Source organism: Natator depressus, chromosome 2, assembly GCF_965152275.1.
Source record: "Natator depressus isolate rNatDep1 chromosome 2, rNatDep2.hap1, whole genome shotgun sequence".
Lineage (NCBI taxonomy): Eukaryota > Metazoa > Chordata > Testudines > Cheloniidae > Natator > Natator depressus.
The window spans coordinates 37931249-37956030 of NC_134235.1; the positions used below are offsets into that span (position 1 = coordinate 37931249).

Consider the following 24782-nt stretch of genomic DNA (forward strand, 5'->3'; position numbering starts at 1 on the left):
AAATTGCTGTCTAAGTTTGCTGAGGTGGGGAATCAGAATAAAAGAAATGTAGGGCTGGAAGGGACCTGGAAGTCATCAAGTGCACAGAGGTTCAGGATCAAGTAAACCTACACCATCTCTGATAGGTGTTTGTCCAACATGTTGTTAAAAACCTCCAATGATGGGGATTCCACAGTCTCCTCTGGAGGCCTATTCTGGTGCTTAACTATTATTATAGGTAGAAAGTTTTTCCTAATATCTAACCTAAATCTCCTTTGCTGCAGATTAAGGCTACTACTTCTCGTCTTCATGAAGAACAACTGATCACTGTCCTTTTTATAATAGTTCTTAATGTATTTGAAGAGTGTTAGCAGGTCTCCCCTCAGTTGTCTTTTTTCAAGGCTGAACATGCCAGTTGTTTTAACTTTTATCTTTTTTTGTTGTTGTTGTTGCTCTCCTCTAGACTCCCAATCTGTTGCATCTTTCCTAAAGTGTGGCGCCCAGAATTGGATATAGTACACGAGTTGAGGCCTCTTGAGTGCCGAGCACAGTGGGACAGTTACCTCCCATGTCTTTACATATGACACTCCAATTAAAACACCCCATAATATTAGCTTTTTTTGCAACTGCATCACATCATGTACTCATATTAAATTTGTGATCCACTGTAACCCCCAGATCCTTTTCAGCAGTACTACTACCTAGCCAGTTATTTCCCATTTTGTAGTTGTGCATTTTTTTCTTTCTAAGTGAAGTACTTTTCACTTTATTGAATTTCATCTTGTTGATTTCAGACCAATTCTCTCATTTGTCAAGGCTGTTTTGAATTCTAATTCTGACCTCCAAAGTGCTTGCCTCCTAATTTGGTGTCATCTGCAGATTTTACGAGCATACTCTCCACTCTATTATCCAAGTCATTAATGAAAATATTATCTAGTATTGGAAGTATCTATGGGGCCCCAGTAGATTAGCCCTCCAATTTGAAGCAAACCATTGATAACTACTCTTTGAGTATGATCTTTCAAGCAGTTTTGCACCTACCTTATAGTAATTTCATCACCATATTTCCCTTGTTTACTTATGAGAATGTTATGTGGGACTGTCAAAAGCCTTTCTATAATCAAGGTACTTCACAGCTATTGCTTCTCCCCCTCCACTAAGCCAATAACCCTGTGAGAAAAGAAAATTAGGTTGGTTTGTAGGGCTGTCAATTAATCACAGTTAACTCCTGATTAACTCAAAAAAAATTAATTGCAATTAAAAAAATTAATTGCAGTTTTAATTGCGCTGTTAGTAAAATACCAATTGAAATTTATTAAATATTTTGGATGTTTTTCTAACTTTTCAAATGTATTGATTTAAATTACAGCACAGAATGCAAAATGTACAGAGTTCACTTTATATTTTTGATTACAAATATTTGCATTGCAAAAATGATAAAAAATAGTATTTTTCAGTTCACCTCATACAAGTACTGTAGTGAAATCTCTCTCATGAAAGAGCAACTTACAAATGTAGATTTTTTTTTGTTTGTTACATAACTGCACTCAAAAACAAAACAATGTAAAATTGTAGAGCCTACAAGTCCACTCAGTCCTACTTCTTGTTCAGCCAGTCGCTCAGACAAACAAGTTTTGTTTACATTTACGGGAGATAATGTTGTCCGCATCTTATTTACAGTCTGACTTGAAAGTGAGAACAGGCGTTTGCATGGCACTTTTGTAGCCAGCATTGCAAGGTATTTATGTGCCAGATATGCTAAACCAGTGGTTCTCAAACTACTGTACTGGTGACCCTTTTCACATAGCAAGCCTCTGAGTGCGACTACTTCCCCCCCCTCCCCCCCCATTTAACACCATTATAAATGCTGGAGGCAAAGCGGGGCTTTGGGTGGAGGCTGACAGCTCGCGACCCCCCACATAATAACCTCATGACTCCCTGAGGGGTCCCGACCCCCAGTTTGAGAACCCCTGTGCTAAGCATTCATATGCCCCTTCATACATTTAGGATAATTGGTCTATAATTCCACAGTTTCTCTTTAAATGGGAACAAAGATTGGTACTATGCTTGCGCTTCTACAGTCCTCTGGGACTTCACCTGATTTCCAGGAGCTTTCAAAGATGAGTGCTTTAGCTAGTTCCTTAAGTACCCTGGGATGAATTTCACTGGGCCCTGCCGACTTGAACATGTCTAACTTATCTAAATATTTTTTCAACTGTTCTCTCCCTGTTTTTGTGCACGTTCCTTCCCCCTTGTTAATATTGTTGTGTTGAGTATCTGGTCACCATTAACCTTTTTAGTGAAGACCGAAGCAAAAGAGGCATAGAACACCACAGCCTTTTAATGTCATGTGGTGTTAGCTCTCCTTCTCTGATAAGTAGAGGACCTACTTTTTCCTTTTGTCTTTCTCTTGCTCCTAATGTATATACAGAATCGTTTCTTATTGCTTTTTATGTTCCTCGCTAGGTGTAATTCATTTTATACCTTTTGCCTTTCTGGTTTTGTCCCTACATGCTTGTGCATTATTTTTGTACTCCTCAGCAATTGGTCCATGATTCCTTTTTGGTTTTCAGGTCATTAAAGAGCTCCTGATTGAGCCGGATTCTTACTGTTCATACCCCCCCCACACACACACACACAGACGTTGCATCAGGACAGTTTGCAAAGTGAGACGTCTTAAACAAACCTAGCCCTCTGATGCTGGCAGACCAGGTACCACGTCATGCCAAAGACCCAGGCCTAACTGAACACTTAGGCCTTGTCTACGCTGCCACTTTACAGCACTGAAGCTTTTTTTCACACCCCTGAGCAATGCAAGTTTCAGCGCTGTAAAGTAGAAGTGTAGACAGTGTACCAGTGCTGGGAGCTAGTCCCCTCATGGGCGTGGGTTTTTTTTTTTTTTTTTTTACATTGCTGGGAGAGCTCTCTCCCAGCACTGGTGCCGCGACTACACAGCCATGTTAAAGCGCTGCCACAGCAGTGCTTTCACGTTAGTAGTGAAGACATACCCTTACAAATGCTGGAAACCAGTCTTGCTTACCTTTATGTTAGCATTATCAAAATAAGTATTATATGTTAAGTTGATAATGTTTTTAGTGTTTTGTAAAATGCTTGTAGGATACTACCTACATTGTTCTCACTCGACTAAACCTCATATTATAAAGTGATAGAAAGCATTTGCATTGTAAATCTGTGACATGTAACTCATCAAACAGGAAAAAAGCTTTGTGTAATGATGGTCTCTAACAAGATGTTAAATCCTGCTCATTAAACTCAGATGAGTCATTGTGTGATATCAAAGGATCAGAGTTAAGTGCATTTCTCCTCTCCCCCTTCCATGAAGAAGGGACCTGCCTGGGAACTGTTACTGTTGCCTGGTTGTGGCCCTGCCTGTGTGTGTGTTAGAGGAGGTTTTACGTGCCTGGCTCAGCAAGACAGGTTAAAGGGGCCCATGCTGGCAGAACAGGTAGACTCGGTGGTATCTCAGCACATCAGGTGGCTTCCCAGGTGGTTTTTGTTTTCCATGTTAGGTGAATGAAGTTGTGGGGGACTAAACTCTGATTTATTTGCTAAATTGCAGCCAACCTATGTATAAACATAGTACTTCATGGTATTTTTTTTTACTGTTAAGAATAAAATGCAGATGAACAAAGTTCAGAGGCAGAATCTTTAACTCAAAAGCAGTTTAAAAAGCAAAAAGAATGGAGTGTCAGCTTTAATTTGACTAAAATGAAAAATAAGCTTCATACTGACTGAAAACCTCTGCCAGATCTATCATTTTGTTCTGCTTATTTTGGGTCTTTGTCAAGACTGGATTAATGAAGTAGTTAAACTTTTGGTCCTTTTTGTAGGTAACTCTAATTCCTTCTATTCAGGATTTCCTAGTGCCCTAAGAACCTTCTCAGAAAAGACAGGTTATATTTAAATTCCTTAGCACCATAGATTCATAGATACTAAGGTCAGAAGGGACCATTATGATCATCTAGTCTGACTTCCTGTACAACGCAGGCTCAGAATCTCACTCACCCACTCCTGCGAAAAACCTCACCTATGTCTGAGCTATTGAAGTCCTCAAATCATGGTTTAAAGACTTCAAGGAGCAGAGAATCCTCCAGCAAGTGACCCGGGCCCCATGCTACAGAGGAAGGCGAAAAACCTCCAGGGCCTGTTCCAATCTGCCCTGGAGGAAAATTCCTTCCCGACCCCAAATATGGCGATCAGCTAAACCCTGAGCATATGGCCAAGATTCACCAGCCAGATACTACAGAAAATCCTTTCCTGGGTAACTCAGATCCCACCCCATCTAACATCTCATCACAGGCCATTAGGCCTATTTACCATGAATAGTTAAAGATCAGTTAATTACCAAAATCATGTTATCCCATCATACCATCTCCTCCATAAACTTATCGAGTTTAATCTTAAAGCCAGATAGATCTTTTGACCCCACTGCTTCCCTTGGAAGGCTATTCCAAAACTTCACTCCTGTGATGATTAGAAACCTTCATCTAATTTCAAGTCTAAACTTCCCGATGACCAATTTATATCCATTTGTTCTTGTGTCCACCTTGGTACTGAGCTTAAATAATTCCTCTCCCTCTCCGGTATTTATCTCTCTGATATATTTATAGAGAGCAACCATATCTCCCCTCAACCTTCTTTTAGTTAGGCTAAACAAGCCAAGCTCCTTGAGTCTCCTTTCATAAGACAAGTTTTCCATTCCTTGGATCATCCTAACGTGGTCTGCACTTAGTTAATTAGGGTTTTAAATGCTGAATTTTCTATAAATCCTGCTTTGGTGTTCTAACTTGGCCTACAAGCAGGTCAAACAAGAAAGAGATTCTTCATTGGAGTGATTCTTTGATGCAAGCTGGCTCCCTTTTCAAATGAGGGGAAGGAACAGTTTGTTTCATTTTAATGAAAGTATTGCTACAGTTGGATTTGTATTCTAGTCGTGCAGTTTCATGGAGTAGTTCTCTTTTATCACTCTTAAACCCTTAGGTTGATAGCATTTTCCAGACAGACAGCCTCCTACACAATAAGGATAGTAACTGAGATGATGAGAGGATTCGGAGGAGAAATGGACTGTCAGTGGCAAAATAAACTTTAAATTTCTTGATGGTATTCTAACATGTCATACATAGTACCTTTAACAGGAGCCACTTCTGAAAACTGGGTCATTTATTTAAGAGCCTAAATACAAATAAGAGCTTAACTCTATACTCCTCTTTGTAAAAGTTTTTTGGTGCCTGTGTGTGTAAATAACCAAGAGACTTCTATAAATAAAGACAAAAATTAAACCAAAACAATATTGTCCCTCTTATGCAGACGTTAGAACGGTACCAAATACTACAATAAGAATTTCATGTCTTGCTGGTGATAGTGGTCGGTTAGGGTTTGTCCATAAATTCTTTAGATTACTAAGAGAAATACTGTGAAACTAAATAAAGGAAAATTTAGGGTGAATATGAGATACAAATTTGTGTAACACTGAGGTCTTATTTTAAACGGAACGATCTCAACACCTGAGACATCTTAAATCAAGAGTGGACAGAGCTCCTAATATATTACATGAAAAATTCCTGTATTTGCAGGGTGAATGGACTAGTTACATTTTTTTAAAAAGCATTTTTCAATCTCTTTTCTGTAATTAATAAATGTATTTGTGTTTTAATTTCAAGTCTGTTTTCCCGCTAAAGAATCTTAATAAATTTGAGTTTTAATAGTCTCAATAAAATCCAATATTGCTATCTAAATTCTCTATTTTCAAATTCAAGCTAGGGGAGTCAAATAATTATTTTTACCACATTTGTATTAACCTTAGGAACATTAAATGAAAAAATGCATCCTAAAGATGAGTTACACCTAATTCTAGATCTTATTTTAAAAATTGATTTGAATGGAAACCATAAACTACCTTAAACTCAAATATGTGTTTAATAGACATGTATTTGCTCACCTTTGCTGCAGCATCAGCAATGAAAGTACATACTAGTCCCAGAGTATTGCTGATACCATTGGTACTGGTGCATGCACACACTTTTCAGCATGACATACTGCTATGTAAGTTGAAGTCTTAACAAAACAAATGTTAGATTAATTTCTGTTCTAGTCAAAAGACTGGAAATGATGTAGAATGGAAAAGGTCAAAAGTGAGTAGGGTAGAAAAGCATGTAAATTGCTTGAAGAGACTGTTACTAAGAAAAAAAATTAAAATAAAACAATATTGTGTCCTTTTAAAAAAGGAAAAGTAAGAATTATATTCAATCTTTTCCTCGGTTTAAATAGATTTAATCATATTTAACCAAAATTGCTCTGCCTCTATAGTTTGTTTCCCTGAGGAAAAAAATTAAACATCACCACTTATGAGGAATGCTTCTTATGCATTTATTTAATCAATCATAGAATATCAGGGTTGGAAGGGACCTCAGGAGATCATCTAGTCCAACCCCCTGCTCAAAGCAGGAGCAATCCCCAATTTTTGCCCCAGATCCCTAAATGGCCCCCTCAAGGATTGAACTCTCAACCATGGGTTTACCAGGCTAATGCTCAAACCACTCAGCTATCCCACCCCCCCAATAATGATCCCAAATGTTGCAGTAGAAACCTGAGGACTAAGCTCTAGTCTTGGCAAGTAAATCTTTTTTTAGATAATCTTTGAGGCGTTCTTCTAGCTAGAAGAATATACCCATTTTGCTGTATCTTTCCATAGATCGTACCATTTTTCTCATTAATCTGGGAGAAAGCCAGTAGAGGTAGTCCGATAATAACACTCTTTCCATTCCAGTAGAAACTCATGAGAATGTTAAACAGCTACTGATGTTAGACATTTTTAAATCCGGAAGTCCAGGTAACTTGCATCCAAGAGTTTTAAAAGAGCTGGCTAAGGAGCTCACTGGACTAATAATATTGATTCCTCCTCCTCCCCCCAGTAAATCAGGCGAGTTTCTTGGCCAGTTAATCTGTGCAACAACATCAACTTGCACCTCTGGCAATGAGGGTGAAATATCTGTCTTGGGGTGATCTTCCTTCCTTTCTCCCTCTCCTCACCCCCCTTCGCCTGCAGGGCTGGCAACAGTGTTTAAAGCTCACAGTAACTTGGAAAATGTTAGCAGGAATGTTATTAACTTAGACCCGGTCCACACTAGGAAATTAGGTCAGAATAACTATAATGCTCAGGAGTGGGGAAAAATCCCCATCCCCATGGGGCAGGACCTGCCACTGCGAGCTGAGCTTTTAGTTTTTTGTTTTTCATTGTATTTCACATTTGCTCTGCTAAGTCTTGTGCTATTTTGTGGGGATCTGACCATGATTAGTTAAGTTATCACAGTGAAGCTAGTCTTTATACCCTCTCTTCTGTAATGGCTACTCATGTGTTGTCTATTCTTTTTAAAACTTTGTAACTAATAATAAAAACCACATCTACTACAAAAGAGAGAATGGCTAACTCTGTCTTTCAGTTTTGAATCTGGTATAGGATAATTGTAGGTTGCCTTTAAATAAGTGGCAACTTCTGTATTCCAAAAACGAGGCAAAGTCTCTTAGGAATTGGTCTTGCTGGAGAGTGAATGTTTGATATATCCCATGCAAAGAGAACACCAAACTGAAAGAGAACATTTATTAGAACATGGGAAAAACTTTGCTTATAAAAAGTGCAGTTGATGAATCACCACAGCTGCTATTTCTTGATTTGCATATCTGTTGAAATTGGCAAAAAATCTTGTAATTCACGTTCTTTCCTCTCTAGAGAAAGGAAGGGAGGGAGGCTTATATTCTTCTTCTTAGTTACTGTACTTTTAAGAGAGTTTATTTCCAACAAGTTTATCACCATAAATTAATGTTGTTTTTTGACTATAACTGATTTGTTTCATACTTGTGCCTGAAGATAACACTTTGGTATATATTACTGTTGCTTTCAACACCAAAGATTACTATAAGGGAAACATTAGCCAAAAAGAGTTTGGTTTTGTCAGGTTGTTTGTTTTGTGCATTCGATTAGTATTTGGTCAGTTGCACTATCATTAGTTTCCCCTGTCTTCTGTGTGGGTCTTAAATTCGTTAACAGGAGAGAGAGAAAGTATGATTGTAAAACCATAAAAATTGGCAGGGGAACTCAAGCAAGTGTAGTATGTGAAAATTCTTTTCACCAGATGTCACATTGACAGTGTTCCCGTAACAGAAACAAGAATAAATGTTGCTTCTTTGAGACATGGTCCCTATAGTATTCCACTGAGAGATGTGCGCATGTGCCAGGTTCCCAGAGCCAGAGCATTTCCACGTAATAGTGTCTGCACATGCACCCTGGCATTGCCTTGTGGTTTTACCCGAGACCATAAAGGGTGGAACAGATCGACCATGTCTTCACTTCCTTCACACCACCCAAGATCCGCGTCAGAGCTTCTTCCTTTTTCTCTCGTCCTTCATGACGCACTTTCCAGAAAAACTGCTTTTTTATTCTTGTATATAGTTCAGATTTGACTGATTTTTAGTAGTAGTTTTAGTGCTCATAGTAATCTTTCTAGGATCAAGGATTTTGGGACACTGCTTCGGTGGTTTTCGACCAACCCTGCCCCCTCACCCCCACCCCCCGCACCTGTGTCTGGGCACTGGATTATGCCAAAGACACCAGGATTCAAGGTCGGCACTTCTTTCCTTTGCTTGTTTTCATTCAATGACAATCCTGTACTGCTTGGAGGAAGCCCACATCACATCCAGGTGCGGTATCTGCCTCTCCTTCCCTGCCTGCACCCAGGAAGGCCAGGCCCTATGGCTTAAGACGCACCTCATATGGGGCCATAGTCCGATCCTGAGCAGTACATCATGTACACTGACCTGAACGGTCCAGGAGCTTCCTATCGCAGAGTCTCAGTCCAGATCTGTCGGTACCAGCGCTATGGATAAGGCTGCAATTTAATCACGGAGGTCATGGAAATCATGGAATCCAAAGACCTCCGTTACTTCATCCAGCACTGGCTGGGAGTTGTGGGGTCCCATGCCACCTGTGGAGGCAGGGAGCTGCGGAATACCCCTGCAGCTCCCAGCCACTGTGGATGGCGGGGGGAGCCCTGCAGCTCCCCGTTGCTGCTCCAGGCCACCACAGGCGGCAGGGGGGAATCCCCACAGCTCCCGGCAGAAAGGGGTGGCGGGGGGGATCCCAGGCACCCTGGGCAGCAGGGGAAATACCTGCCACTCCCAGCCACCACAGGTGGCAAGAGGGGCCCTTGCTGCTCCCAGCTGCAGCGGGAGGCCGGGGGACCCCCGAAGCTTGGAGCCGCCGGTGGAGGGTGACCCTGGAGCTCCCAGCCCCGCTCTCCCCCTCCAGCTGCCCAGGCTACCCATTTTGTCATGGATATTTTTAGTAAAAGTCAAGGACAAGTCACGGGCTTCTGTTAATTTTTCATTATTGTCCGTGACTTCTCCGTGACTTTTACTAAAAATATCCATGACAAAAACTTCGCCTTAGCTATGGATACCATGCTGGGGCCTAGCCATGAAACCCAGAAGAATGTGCATAAGCATGGTAGTAAGTGTTCCTCCAGATCCAAGAAAGAGGCTGCATTGTCCATGAATTCTGGCCATGGCGGAGGGGTGCATTCCAAGGCTCAAGAGTGTGAGAAGAAGGCTCCTCATTCACTGGATCCACTGGTCCGGGTTCCCGAACTGTACACCGTCCTGCATTGGCTCTGCCAGCGCGACATTAATCATTGGTATGGAACCATTATACATCCTTGCATGCTTGTATTTTAGCAAATCCATTTCCTCACTTTAATGGTTAAAAGAAAAAGAGGACTTGTGGCACCTTAGAGACTAACCAATTTATTTGAGCATAAGCTTTCGTGAGCTACAGCTCACTTCTAAGGTGCCACAAGTCCTCCTTTTCTTTTTGCGAATACAGACTAACACGGCTGTTACTCTGAAACTTTAATGGTTGTAAAAGTAAATAAAATAATTTTCTGAAGGTGTTGTTTTGGATTCATATTTATTGATTTGCCAAATCCAGATGAGTAACCCCAGAATTTTGCTCTTTAGGTCAAAGAGCTGCCTTTTAAAATTTGGCTCTCTAGTTACATTTTAACACAATGTATATTTTATTCCATGTGGCTCTGCTAGAATTTGTCCAATTTAGAAATATACGTATATTATTTAACGTTGGATTACTTCCTACAGACTTGTGTGTTTGTAGTCCGGATTAGACCTCCGCCTAGAACTATTGTCATTTTGTTTTGATACTGTTTGAAAAATTAACAGCAATATCATCATTTTTTTAATTTATCCCCAGTTTTACAGACATTCCATCGAATTGCTTTGCACTGCCTTTTTTGGCGCTGGTGATGGAATTCCATTTCTGAGGAATTTCAGTGAACTGAAATAAGTTCTCTACTTTTCAGTTTACTTTTTGGCATGCAGAATTTGATAAAAATGAGTAGCAAAGAATTAGTTGGTGTATAATACAATAATTATATTCCATGTACCATAAAAATGGAATGATACAGCATGTTGACACGAAGTCTCATTTTCCTTTATAAAGTGGAAAAATATTAGTTATTGAAGCTCTGTAAACTTGTTTTATGAGTAGGAGAATTCTACAAGCATTTTGTTTTCACTTAGTTTATGGATTTAGTACACAATTACTTAACAGCAGTGCCTCTGACAAATGAACCTTCATTTGCTTCAGGAGATACAGTATTTTGGATCCTAACAGTTTTTTTTTTTTTTTTTTTTTTACCCTCAGTCAAGTTAAATCATACATGTCAATATATGTAATATGCAGTGTTGTAGCCGTGTTGTTCCCAGGATATTAGAGAAATTCGGTTTGTGAGGTAACAACTTATTACAGATGTAATAGTAATTTTAACCACTGTGAAGTGAGGCACGATACAAGAGAACAGTCATCATTCAACCAGGAACAATATAGCTTTTTTAGAATTCATCTATGAATTTAGTACTATTGTGCATGATGCTCTGAAATAGAAGCTTGTTTTTAATTTACTTATTATAGCATTTTAAATATTTTACTTCAGATACAGTCTACAGCATAATGCATCCCTAGGTGGTAACCGGACCCCTGAGGCCCTGCCCCTGTCCCTCACTCCTCTCTCCCCTCCCTTGTCGCTCACTGGATCATCTCCACTCTCCCTCTTCTCCCCCTCCCCCGGGGGCTGGGATGGGAGCTGCTGCTCTCTGACAAGGAGCCTTCCAGCAGGTAGGAGGGGGCCCTGCCTGGGCAGGAGCTGGCACAGGTTAATGACCCGTCGCCTCCACCCACCCCATGGTAACCAGCCTTTTGGTGTCCAATCAGTACATCTGACAGGACACTGCCAGGTCCCCTTTTCGACCAGACTTTCTGGTTGAAAACCAGGCACCTAGCAACCCTAAGCATCCCATCAGTGAAAGAGAAAAAACATGTTTTAACAATACTGAATGGATTTTGCTTGCGAAATTCCTCATTCCCAAGGCCTTGCAGCCTTCTCCAATTTGCAAGAGAGAACATCAGTTTGAGTGTGACTGAACTGTTAACTGGAAATGCAAATAATAGTATGAAGCTGCAGGTTTTTAAAAGTAGGCCTTCCTTTACACATTCTGGCAGCAAAGTTGCTATGGAGATGACTCCTAGATTTTCTATACTTGCATCCTACATGTAAATGCTAATGATGTTGCAGCAGAGGGATAATGAAGTTACTGTAAGATCTCAGTAATCTGTTCTTGGTGAATCAGTTTGTCAGAGCATAATACAGTAGTTTAAATACTTTGTTCCATTTAGTATATATTGTTTATGTATATTGTGACTGCAGAATTTGTTTGCATGAATTATGCATGATGAATATGAACATTTTATTTCACAGTCCCATAAATACAGGACTTGAAATATACCAACTTTGAAAGAAATACTCTTAAAAGCGCCTAACCATGGTTCTCGGTGTTAGTGAAACCAGCTGTCATTTCATGACTCTTCAGTATTTTCACAGCATAGCAGTCATATGATGAAATCGTCAGGTATTGGCTTACAAAATTGAAATGTCAATAAAATGGAAATAGAAAATGCTTATAAATACTAAAAATGTAAAATGTGGTGGGAAGTGAGACATTAGATTCTCCTCACAGTAATCGCTGTGTGCTGTGTTAGTGGCTGTGTTTTAATTATCCTCTTGGCTGCAGGTTTACAGCTGTTTGAGAGGTTGTTTTTAGGGTGTGGATTTTTGATTTCCTTTGTTTTTGTTTTGTATTGGTTTTAAACAAAGATGAGAATGACCTCCCCAAATATGTGCACTAGCCTATCCTGATATGACCATATTTATATCTTGATTTACTGTTTTTTGTTGCACATACATGGCATCAGATCTTCCTCTCGGAGAGATCAGTGGGTTGACGTTTCCATTGCTAGTCAATCTTCTTTTGAAACCTCCCCTGCTTGACTTTGTGTTCTAGGTGTTGCTGATTTGGCTGTTGTGGGAAGGGTCTCTAGACATGCACTTAGTTACTGTTCAATCACTGGCTGGTCCTATATCTAGGATACAAATTTTGTTATATGCCATTGGCTCAAGGTCTCCTGCTCAATATGCCGACACTTAACAGATTCCTAAGTCTCCCATCTACCAACATGTATAAAAAAATAGAATTTGTAATATATCACATTATGTAAACCCTATAAATCCCTCCTCCTCCTTCCTATTTGTTTCTGCAGTTAACTTCAGTATGACACATTGAAAACCAGTTGCAGTCCTCCTTTTCCATATTGAGGTAAAGTTTGAAACATTGAGAAACAAAATATAAAGGCCAGCAATGTGGTAGTCCACAGTACACCGGAGCAAGCCAGTACATCCAATTATATGACATTGACATCTTCCAGGAAACACCTCTCATTTTCCCCTTAATATTATTATTAGTAGTAGTAGTATTGTAACCTTAATAGGTTAAACACTATAAATCCACTGATTATCCTATACTTCTGATTGGAAGAGCTGCTTATATTTTATTTTCCATTGTTGTTTTATCATTACTTGTATTACAGTAGTTCCTACAGGAGCTGTTGCCCTATTGTTTTATTCTCAGCACAGTGTAGTAAAAAGACAACTTACAACCTTGGTAAATGACAAAGGTGCAGCAGATTAATGAATCAAACAGACAGGTAAAGCTGTTGGTGGGAGAGGAGGAAGAGTTAGCAGTAATATGTATAATATGAGAAATACGGTGCTCAGGTACTACGCTTTTTTTTTTTTTTTTTTTTTTTTTTTTTAAGAATTAGCAAAGGGACTGAATGAATATGATTCTAACCTGTCCTTTTTCCCCCCACTCCTTCCCTTGCTCCTCTCCCCCCCCCCCCCCATTCAGATAATTTCTATGAAGAGTTGGCAGGAAATAAATGCGTGTGAAGAAGTTTCTGCATGAAGACTGTCTGTCCAGTAGCGATTACCCGACAACATGACTTAGCATATGTCCTCTCATATTGAATTGAGCCTTAAAAATGATTAGGGTTACATGTTAACTTCAATACACTTCTGATGAATGTTCTAGAAATGAGTTTGCATCGGCAAATGGGTTCTGATCGGGACCTGCAGTCTTCTGCCTCCTCGGTGAGTTTGCCTTCAGTTAAAAAGGCACCAAAGAAAAGAAGAATTTCATTGGCCTCTATCTTTCGGAGGAAAAAGGACACAAAACGCAAATCCAGGGATTTAAATGGAGGGGTGGATGGAATTGCAAGTATTGAAAGTATACATTCGGAAATGTGTACAGACAAGAACTCCATTTTCTCCACGTATACCTCTTCAGACAGTGGAGCCACCTCTAGCAGCAAACCGAGTGGCGACTTCATGGAGTGTCCCTTGTGCCTTTTGCGGTACTCTAAGGACAGGTTCCCAGAAATAATGACTTGTCACCATAGGTCTTGTGTGGATTGCTTACGTCAGTATCTCCGGATAGAAATCTCTGAGAGCAGAGTTAATATCAGCTGCCCAGAATGCTCTGAACGATTTAATCCCCATGATATTCGTTTGATATTAAATGATGACATCTTGATGGAAAAATATGAAGAATTTATGCTTAGACGGTGGCTAGTTGCAGACCCGGATTGTAGATGGTGCCCAGCTCCAGACTGTGGGTAAGAGTGCTTCCCTCCCCACCCCCCCCCATCCCTTTCTTTTCCCATCTGATCCAGTGGGGCATATTGAACTTCTCTAACTAGTAAAATCACTGTCACCAAATCTCCCCTGTCATCTCTCTACATTATTGTTTGAATTTGTAACAAGTAAATTAGAGTAATTCTAATGTTTGTAATCATTTCCACATTATTGTTGACAAAATGTTTTATCCTCTAACCAAGAAAATTGTGGAAACAGATTGTTCTAGTTTGTGAATAAGGTATATAAAGCAAATCAGGTGACAAAATAGGTAAGATAGATGCATGGAGCCCCAAGTACTAAGTGTAAGGCTATTTAAAAGGAAGGATGAAATGTTGTGCCTTAAAGCACTGGCACTTCAAGTGCCAGTAGCTGGGGGGGAAGCAGAATTCCTTTAAAAAAAATAAAATAAAGCAAAACAAACAAAAAAACCTTCCAAAAAAACCCTATTCCAACCAGAGTTCTGACCCCAGAAAGGGAGACGTGCTAGAGACTCTATCAGGTACACTAGGGACATTGCTATTGCTTTTGATTTTATGTGTAAGACACTCAGATATTGTGGTGAAGGGTGACTGTAAAATTGTGATAATTCATTTGTTGTGGTAGTGAGATCAAATGGTTATAGTATTTTTTTACAAGTTACAGTAAGTACGTCCAGCAAATTAATTTACTGAGGTTAAATATAAGCTAAAAAGCATTATTGATATCTAATATAAAAGAAAAACACCCTGAGAAATCTGCTTGAAAAGTCTTTTTAATTCTAGTTCTCTTCACCTGCAGACAACAGTCCACTTGCTGCTGGTTGTGAGATATACCCGCTGTTGTTCGGGTTGCCAGGCATCCAGTTTTCGACTGGAACACCTGCTCAAAAAGGGACCCTCACTGCTCTTAAAAGTCTGGTCAGCAGTTCATCAGGGCTAAGGGAAGCTCCCTGCCTCTGCAGCTCCCTGAAGCGGCTCAGATGTCCCTGCGGCCGCTAGGCACAGCGCTGGCCAGGGAGGCTCTGTGCACTGTCCCCACACCAAGCGCCAGCTCCGCAGCTCCCAATGGCTGGGAATCTGTGGGCGAGGGTAGTGCGTGGAGCCTCCTGGACACCCCTGCGACTAGTGGTTGCAGGGATATACCAGCCGCTTCCGGGAGTCGCCTTAGATAAGCACCACCCAGAGCCTGTATCCCTCACCCCCTCCTGTGCCCCAACCTCCTGCCCCAGCTGGGAACTCCCTTGCAGAACCCACGCCCCCTCCTGCAATCCAAACCTCTTGGCCCCAGCCCTGAGCCCCTCCCTGCACTCCAAACCTCTCATCCCTGGCATCCCCAGTCGGAGCTCTCGCCCCCAGCCCTGAGCCAAACCCTTCATCCCTGGCCCCACTCCAGAGTTTGCACCACCACTGGAGCCCTGAGCCCCTTCCTGCACCCCAAGCCCCTCATCTCTGGCCCCACCCCAGAGCTCGCACCACAGCCCGGGCCCTCACTCCCTCCAGTTTGATCCTGTTTAGTACCAGAAGAAGTTTGCCTAAACTTTGAATCTATTGTTTAAATCAGAGGTGGGCGAACTACGGCCCACAGGCCACATCCGGCCCACGGGACCGTCCTGCCTGGCCCCTGAGCTCCTGGCCCAGGAGGCTAGCCCCTGGCCCCTCCCCCACTGTTCCGTCTCCCCCACAGCCTCAGCTCACTGCGCCACCAGTGCAATGCTCTGGGTGGCAAGGCGGTGAGCTCCTGGGGCAGCGCAGCTGCAGAGCCGTAGCCTGACCCTGCGTTAAGGGGGCAGGGAGTGGGGGGGTTGGATAGAGGGCAGGGGAGTTTGGGGGGCGGTCAGGGGCCGGGTTGTGGATAGGGGTCAGGGCAGTCAGAGGGCAGGGAACAGGGGGTTTGAATGGGGGCAGGGGTCCCGGGGGGGCAGTCAAGGGGGGGGTTGGATGGGGCAGCGGGGGGCAGTTGGGGTGGGGGTCCCGGGGCAGTCTGGGAGAAGGGGTGGATGGATGGGGCAGGGGTTCGGGGAGGGGGCAGTCAGGAAGGAGGGTGGGGTGGATGGGGCAGTGGGGGTCAGTTAGGGGCGGGGAGTCTGGAGGCGGTCAGGGGATAGAGAGCGGGGGGGGGGTGTGGATGGGGCCGGGATCCCCAGGGGGCCATCAGGGAACAGGGTGGGTTGGATGGGGCAGGAGTCCTGGGGGGGGGGAACCGTCAGGGGGCAAGAAGCAGGGGGGTCAGAAAGGGGGCGGGGGCCAGGCCATACCTGGCTGTTCAGGGAGGCACAGCCTCCACTAACCAGCCCTCCATACAATTTCAGAAACCCAGTGCAGCCCTCAGGCCAAAATGTTTGCCCGCCCCGGTTTAAATATTAAACAAGTTCTGAAGATGACCTTGAAATTGGTATTCCACCCCTTTACCTTCTATACAACTGGTGTCTCCGATAATTTAATTAGTCAGCAAGATGGTTACTTCAGAGGCTCATAATTGCTACTAGAATTAGTATTACTTGTATTACAGTAGTGTGTGGAAGTTCCAACCATGATTGTGGTCCAAAGTGTACTGGGCGTACTAAAAACACATTGTAGGAGACAGTCTCTGTCTCAGAGTTTACAATCTAATATGCGTCAGAACACAAGTGTGATGAGAAGAAAGAAAGGGAGGAAGGCTGGCAGAGGGTAATAAAAATAGAATCATGCAGTTATGTGTTCACATGGTTCCAAATAGTGTCATTTTAAAAATAAAACAAAACGGCTATCCTCAACTGATGCTCAGCCAGGCCACCATCAGTTACTTGATTTCTTGTAGGCCTCCTGATAAAAGTGACCATCGAAAAGGGATTAGAAGGAGAAGAGGTAATGGCTTTACAGGTCATTCTAGAGGACAAATTCCATGCATGGAAGAAGCTAACAAATGGGTGGACAAGACATGGTATAGTTGATAAAGTGAAGGAAGTATGGGTGACATGATGAATTGAATAGAAGAAGGGAGGGGCAGATTTGTACAGAGCCTTGAGGCCAAAGACAAGAAGTCTGCTTTTAATACCGTGGTATAGGGACAGAAAGTATTTAATAGTTTATGTATGGAGAAGTACCTCTCGCTATGAATTTTCAGATTGCTGTTTCCTCAGTAGAATGAAGTATTGTATAACTTTGCTAATTTGCATTTGCACTAATCCATACCAATAATTTGCACACAGTTTTGCCTGGATTTTGAACAAAGATTTAAGAGCAGAAACAGAACTGCAGTGAGTGTGTTGGACTAATAGTACTTCAGTATACGTGCTCGTGTACTGTGGAGCATTATCATAAATAATTAAAGTTCAGCAGGGCTTTTCTTATCAAATGATCTCATTTTGTGATGTATCCTTGATTGATTTGCTAATTCACAAAATTTATTTATTGAGCACTTCTTGTAAAATGCTGTAGGTACCTCACAGGGCAAAGACATTTTCATTGACCCAAAGAGCTATAATTTAAAGTCTAAATGGCACAACATTCTGGGCTTATAAACAGGAGGGGAAGAAGGGTGCAGGAAGGAGCAAGGAAGGATGAGGATAACAAATAGTAAGATGACAAAATAAGTAAAATAGGACATACCATAAGTGAATATAAAATGTTGCCAAAAAATTCCTCTGGTAGGAATTCTAGGCCCTGATCCTGCAAATATTTATGTGTATGCTTAAATTTAAATGTGTGGGTAGTGCCAATGACTTGAATAGGAATTCTTATGTGCTTAAAAAGAAAAGGAGTACTTGTGGCACCTTAGAGACTAACCAATTTATTTGAGCATAAGCTTTCGTGAGCTACAGCTCACTTCACTTATGCTCAAATAAATTGGTTAGTCTCTAAGGTGCCACAAGGACTCCTTTTCTTTTTGCGAATACAGACTAACACAGCTGCTACTCTGAAACCTGTCAGTATGTGCTTAAAGCTAAGCACATGTATAAATGTTTGTAAAATCAGAATCCTAGGGTAGGCAGGTCTTCATCAACTCTTATAATCCATTGTTGGTTTAAATCTGTTGAAAAGTAGGTTTTGTAGATACAGTGGTAAATGGATCTAGCTATAGGAGCCTTATTTATACCAGAGCTCCCAGTAGTTGGAAGTTTTACAAAAAATTCTTAGGGTAGGCAAGTTTCTTTTAAAAGATCTTGCTTTTTTGTTTCGTCCCCTTCATTCCTTCCCCTTTTAATTGTCCAGTTTTGTAATAGTTTCTCAGTCACTACTGCAAGTTAGGGAGTTTCTTCTCTGCTTGTATCTTATTTTTTTCAATTAAGTACAATCATTGATTTAAAATTTGCTTGCATGATAAAAACTTAACAAATTAAAACAAAAAATTGTAAAATCTGATACCTATTACTTTATATTCTGTACTTCACTCAGTATGAAGAAAGAATAGAGTAGCTTCACATTTTTGTTATCCTGCACTACCATGGTGTTATGGTTGTAGGAGAATGTGTACATCCAGACAAACTGTTTTCATTTTTTAGTGTTACAAAAACTTTTGTTACATTCTGTATAAACTCTTTTAATAAACAACCTAATTTTGGAATTTAAGTATATTTTAGAAAAACATACTTGGTTTGCAAATTTAATCGGGGTATTTTCCATTTGGAGTTTCTAATTAATTCTGTCACTTTAAATTTGTATCAACAGTGAGTTTTATTAAAAAAAAAAACCATAAATTTTAATTGAGAAGTGCCATTTGAAAACACAAACATTAAGGGTGTTCACACTGTCTCTTAGGAACACATCAGTATAAACAAAATTAGGATGAAACATAACTAGTCAGACAAATTTACAGTACTTTGGCACATACGCTTTTTGTAGTGCTGAATGTTTTCATATGTTTTTCTAATACTTTATTCTTATTAAAAAACTATCTTTTGAGCCTACCTAAGTTTGTGTGTTTTATAGGTTGTGCTAGTAGCCCTACCTGTTAGGTTTGCCTGACAATTTTCATTATAAGATCCTGTTTTCAGTGGTTTATAACTTTATCAAACTTCCACCATTTGGGAAAGAACTTTCCATGCTGGGTGTCTGCCTCTGGTAGAATATTTGTAGAAAATATCAGCCAAAACAGTTCAGCCATTTCTGAGGAAAAAATCTGGTGACCTTTTCTTTCAGAATCTCTTAATATCCCCCATGCTTTGGAGCAGGAACTTGATATTTGACAGAAGGGGGGCAGGGTGACCTTTTGTGTTAGAGATGTGCCTTTTGCTATCCAAGTAAAAATCTCCCAAATTTTGGCTAAGTCATCCTTTTAAAAATTGCATTTTACACATGCTCTGTAGATACGTTCTAGAGTTTAACTGCTAAAATCTCCGAAGATTGCATCCTTACATGGTCCAGCATCGCTCATCTTGTGCTAACCAGATGGCACTTGTGCCATCCCCACACAGCAACTGAACATGCTACGGCCCAGGGCAGCAGACTTCCTTGAAATGGTTGCTCCCAGCTGCTCTGGGCAGGGATAAGGTCCAGGCACTGGACCTGACTTTCCTGTTGTCTCAGTGGTGGACCTCCTCCACTTTGGTGGCCCCCAGGCAGCAGGAGGAGTAAGCAGCCCCAGTGAAATGCAGAGGAGAAACAAGGTGGACCAGTGTAGCGGTAAAGACTAGATTTGGAAAAGGAGTCTGGTGAGACTGGGGCTGGAGGTAGGGAGAGAAATTGGGACTGACTGGGTGGGGAGGCTGGGACTGTGAGCCGGCAGGTGAGAGGAGAACTGATTGGGCAAGGAGACTGGGAATCAGGAAAACTGGGATTGGGGAGCCAGGGAGGAAAATTGGGTGGGAGCTTGGGGAGCAGCACAGATTGGATGAAGAGCTGGGAGAAAGGGCAAGACTGGGACTGGCTGGAGAAGGAGACTGAAGGTAGGAATGAGTGTGTGAGAGGGAACAGAAGGCAGTTCTGACAATGAGATGGGGTGCAGGGAGAGAATGGGATTGTCTGAGCAGGGACTGGGAGAAGAAGGCTGGAAGTGGGGGGATTGGGACAAGGAACTGATCAAGAAAGTCCTATGGCCTGTGTTATCCAGGAGGTCGGACTAGATGATCCAGAGAGGTCCCTTCTGGCCTTGGAATCTGTGAACCAAGGAGAGGGTGTGGGCAGAAGACCGAGATTGGATGAGGGAACTAAAAGGGAGACTAGGCCTGGGGGCCAATTGCAGGGGAGCGAGGACAAGAGAGACAGATCCACAAAGACTTGAGAAGGGGTGGGGGGAAGCTGGGGACGGATGTAGGGAAGAGGAGAAACTGGGCGTGAGGGGGACACTGGGACTTATACAGCAAATCCAGAATGGAAGAGTGGGACTGATTGGACAAAGGGATTGGGATGAGAAGCCGGAGGAATGGAGATGGAGATTGACTAGAGAAGGAAAACAGGACTGAGATAAGGAGCCGTGGTGGGTGGGAGCTGTAAGAGAGGGTTGGGGCAGGGCAAAGGGTTCAAGCTTGGGGGGAAGAAGCAGAGAAGAGGTCTGCCCACTAGAAGAGTACACTCCCATTCAGAGCCTGAAATGGGACCAGAGATTTCAGCCTTTTTCTGATGTCCGCAGATATCTGCGAAGCCAACGGTGCACCCTTGCCCTCTAGTGCTGGTCCACTTGCAGAATGGCAGCCTATTATTGCTATCAGTTAGTCAGCTCAAGTGACAGAGATCTAGGCAGTGGCTCCAGTCTTGCTGATGGCTCGAGTGGGTGGCAGTATAATGCTAGATGATGGAATTTGTTTTTTCAGTTTGCTTTTTTTTTTAAATTGGGAAATTTTGCACAATAAACTGTTAAAAGAACATTATTAAGGTTGCATTGTAAAGCACTCAAAAGTTCGGAAATGCCAGAATTAATGGGTTATGATAGTAAGTGATCATATAATTAAAGACTATTTTTTTTCCACATTCAGTGTGCTGCATTCAGTGCAGGATGGACCTGCTCTGGGGATGGATCAGGGTTGTGTAATAAAGTGTGTTGTCTGTTGGACTCCTGCCTCATTTGTTGAAAAAGTTGGAAGATGTGTAGTGAATGAAGTGAGGGGTTTTAGCTGAATCCCTGCCACTGCTAGACTTTCTATGAGATGCTGGGCAAATCACTTAAACCATCCTTTTTTACAGGTGGTCACTAATGGTATGTTCCTCATTTTTTGGTGCCCAAGTTGATACCCCAGGGTCTGATTTGCAGAAGTGGTGAGCACTCAAAGCTAAAGCTAAAATCAGTGGGAGCTGTGCTTTGAGCAAATTAAATACTATTTAATGCTAAATACTCTGAAAATTCAGGCCCTGGGAGTCTCAAATTGGGCATCCAAATTTAGTGGATGTCTTGACCTTAATCTCTTTGCCTCCATTCCCCATCTGTAAAATGTGGATAATATCACCCCTTCACCTCTTGTGTATTGTGAAGATAAATTGATTGGTGTTTGTGAGGCACTCATACTATAGTAATAGGCACCACAGAAAAGCCCATGAGGAACTTAATTCTGTCTTTCGTAGCAGGGTTTGAACAGTGTGCAATAAATTAAGGCCAGGGTCCACACATTGAACTATGAAGGTAACACAAAATATTGAATAACTGCTCATTAAGTGAGCACCATCCATTCTGTGCACTGAGTAAGATGGGTCTTGTGGAAAAATAGTATGTGATCGTGTAATTAAAGACTGTATCATAATACCTACCTGTGCACAAAGGAGTCAAATTAAGGTTTTCTGGGCAATCTTAATTCTTTCACTTCCTAACTTTTGAGTACACTTTGCAACCTTAATGTTCATTTCATACGTTTTGTGTGTCTGTGTAATATACAAATACTTTACAGATACTTGTGTGCCATTTTCATGTACAGTAAGAACATCTTTATTGAATGCTTGTAAATTAAAAATTAAGTGGAATGACTGCTAGGTGCTCCACAGCTATTTTGGTATTGGATAAAATAATTTCAAGAATAAATTCTTAAAGAAATACACAATCTCCAGATGAACAAACATATGCTTTAACTGTTACATGCTGCAGCACTAGGCATTCTCTTCTAGATCTGTGCTTTGACAAACTGAAAAGTATTAACACGCAAAGTACATAGAAAAAATTGAAGGTTTATTTTTCTCAAATTAGTTATTGCAGTGAGATGTGCCACAATTCCGGGCCACTGTACATGTGTTCCTCCTCCATGGTCAGTTAGACCCTGAGCATGTCAGCAAGACTCACCACCCAGACACTTGGGAAGGAATGCTCTGAGTAACTCAGAGCATGTCTGCACAGCAAATTAAAACCCACGGTTAATGTGTGCCAGCCGGCTTGGGCTCACGGGGCTCGGGCTGCGGAGTGGTTTCATTGCCGTATAGAATTCTTGGCTTGGGGTGGAGCCCAAGCTCTAGGACTCTGTGGGGTGGAAGGGTCGCAAAGCTCCAGAATTCTACACATCCATGAAACAGTCCTGCAGCCAGAGCCCTGCAGGTCCAATTTGGCTGGCACAGGTCAACCATGATTTTTCTTTTCTGGGTAGACATCCCTTCAGAGCCCTCCCCATCTACTGTCCTGTCTCTGGTCATTGGGAATATTTGCTACAAACACTTGCAGGTGGCCACATGCAGTTGTAGGCAATCTCATCATAGCATCTTCTCCGTAAACTTCACAAATTTCAGTTAGGTACAATATTATTCACTTTGGGTAACATTTTCACAAAGCCCCTTGATCATATAGGTGCCTAAGTGACTCAGGCACTTTTGAAAATGGGACATAGCTTCCTAAGTCACTTAAGCGCTATTAAAAATTTTACCCCTCCTGTCTTATACGATTGTTGTTTTTGTAATGTTAATCACCTGCCATCATATTCAGCCTCAAATGTTACTACTTTTCAGTACTATGTGAACTAATTTCTGAATTAAACATCTGTCTCTGGCTCTCCTTGTTTTTTCTGTGGTGCCCATTGCCACAGTATCTAAGTGTTGACAGTGCTCTATAAATGTAAAATCATTGACTAAGACTTTCAGTAGAGACTATTGACTATGGGTGCCCAATTTGAGGTTGGTGTTGGTACCAGTCCTCTGAAAACCCAGGTTCCTTTAAGGTGTCTCAGGATAGCCCTTAAAAATGGAGAGAACCAAACTCACTAGTTACATTTGAAAATGTTGAATGTTAACATTTCCATGCCAGCATGAAGATTTTTTCCCCCCCCTTAACAGTTTAATGTATACTTTTTTTCCCTTCCTCAGAGCCACTTGAGGAGCCCAAGGGCTTCACTTTCCTTTCCCGCATCCTTCTAATCTTATGCATGCTGTGTCACAGTGATCCCCTTTGCAGCACAGTAGTATCAGAGGAAACATACTCTCTGTGAAACCTGAAACACAACACTATAAACTTTTTTGAGTGGATTAGCAAAACAGCAATTTGCTGTGCATCTTTTTCTGAACGTGCTGTTTCTCCCATACTCTTAATCTTCATCAACCTAGGAGTAAGGGACTGGGCAAGACATCTGAACTTGGATGTTCTTTGTGGCAGCACATGTTGTGCTTCCATTAGACCTCTCTAGGCTGTTCTTTATTTGGTTTTGTGGTAGTATGAAGGTAATTTTGCTGTAAACAAATGCTGTATAATATGCATGCTGAAAAGACTAATCCACTCAAATGCTGTGCTAATCTTTAGTTTTTAAAATGGTCAAATAACTATTTCTGGTAATTACACTCATGTAAATGTTTTGTTTTCCACAAGAAACTATAGGCAAATGGACAATCAGTAAAGTTTCCCAGTAACTTAATCTTTACGTGTTGTAACTGCAATTTATGGAAATTCTTAGAGGCAAACCCAGATCACATGTCTCCTGGATGCAAAAGGCCCTGAATATGTGATTTGGTGTGCACAGACAGGTGGGAATGAGGTCACATGGGATTTGCCGTTTTAAAATTCTGTTGTAACACTTGGGTATGCTCTTAGGCCTGGATTTTTAAAGGTATTTAGACTGATTTAGGAGCCAGTCTCATTTTCAGAGGGGGTTTAGGCACTTAGTCTTAAGTCCCATTTTGGCTCCTACATCAGTTAGGGGTTATAATGCTGAGTGCATGAGCACCTTTAAAAATCTGTGCTTTGTCCTCTAATTCCTAACCCCAGCACATATTTGCCCCTGTTTTTAGACATTTAGCATGTGTTCTTAAGACACTTGATAAATTGCCTTTTTGGATATCTATTATTTCATGTCTGTAGGTGTTGCATCAGTGTGTCAGACATGCTGGAGTATTGACTTTACTTTTTCCCCAAGAAGTGATTGCTGCAGGGGACTATGCCATATTGAATCACTGAATTATAAATCATGTTTGTTTGTTTATTTTAGTGCTTAGGGACCAACTGAGATTGGGTACCAGTTCTGATAGGCACTGTACAAATAGAGTAGTAGACAGTCCCTGCCCCAAAGAGCTTAGACTGTCAATAGATAATACAAAGGATAGAGGAAGGAGCGTTCTGACAGCTTTAGTTTCTGGCTAGCTCCTCCCTGCAGTTTTTCCCCAAACCTACATGGCAGGGGGAGAAGTCACTCTGCATCTGTCTTAGTGCCCCTGGAGGTGTCTGCTCTGCACAATTTTGGATCTGAGTAGGTGGGTGGGGTGGCCATGGCTAGGGACCCCATTCTTCCCCAGTACAACAGTACATGCTTAAGCTGCTTCTGCTGTTGCCCTACTAGCTGGTCTATAGATATTGTTTTTGTATTAACAAAAATCTTTCTCCTACCCCTTTTGATCATTT

At 41.6% G+C, this 24782-nt stretch overlaps 1 protein-coding gene across 7 annotated transcripts in view; it reads left to right on the forward strand.

Annotated features, from left to right (window-relative positions):
• RNF19A (ring finger protein 19A, RBR E3 ubiquitin protein ligase) overlaps positions 1-24782 on the forward strand; it is a 94074-nt gene that overhangs the window by 38810 nt on the left and 30482 nt on the right. For all 7 annotated transcript variants that reach the window (XM_074944035.1, XM_074944036.1, XM_074944040.1 and 4 more), the window contains one exon: positions 13309-14074. In XM_074944035.1, coding sequence (XP_074800136.1) covers positions 13479-14074 — 596 coding nt within the window. In that variant the 5' untranslated portion in view covers positions 13309-13478. The remainder of the gene's footprint in view (positions 1-13308; positions 14075-24782) is intronic.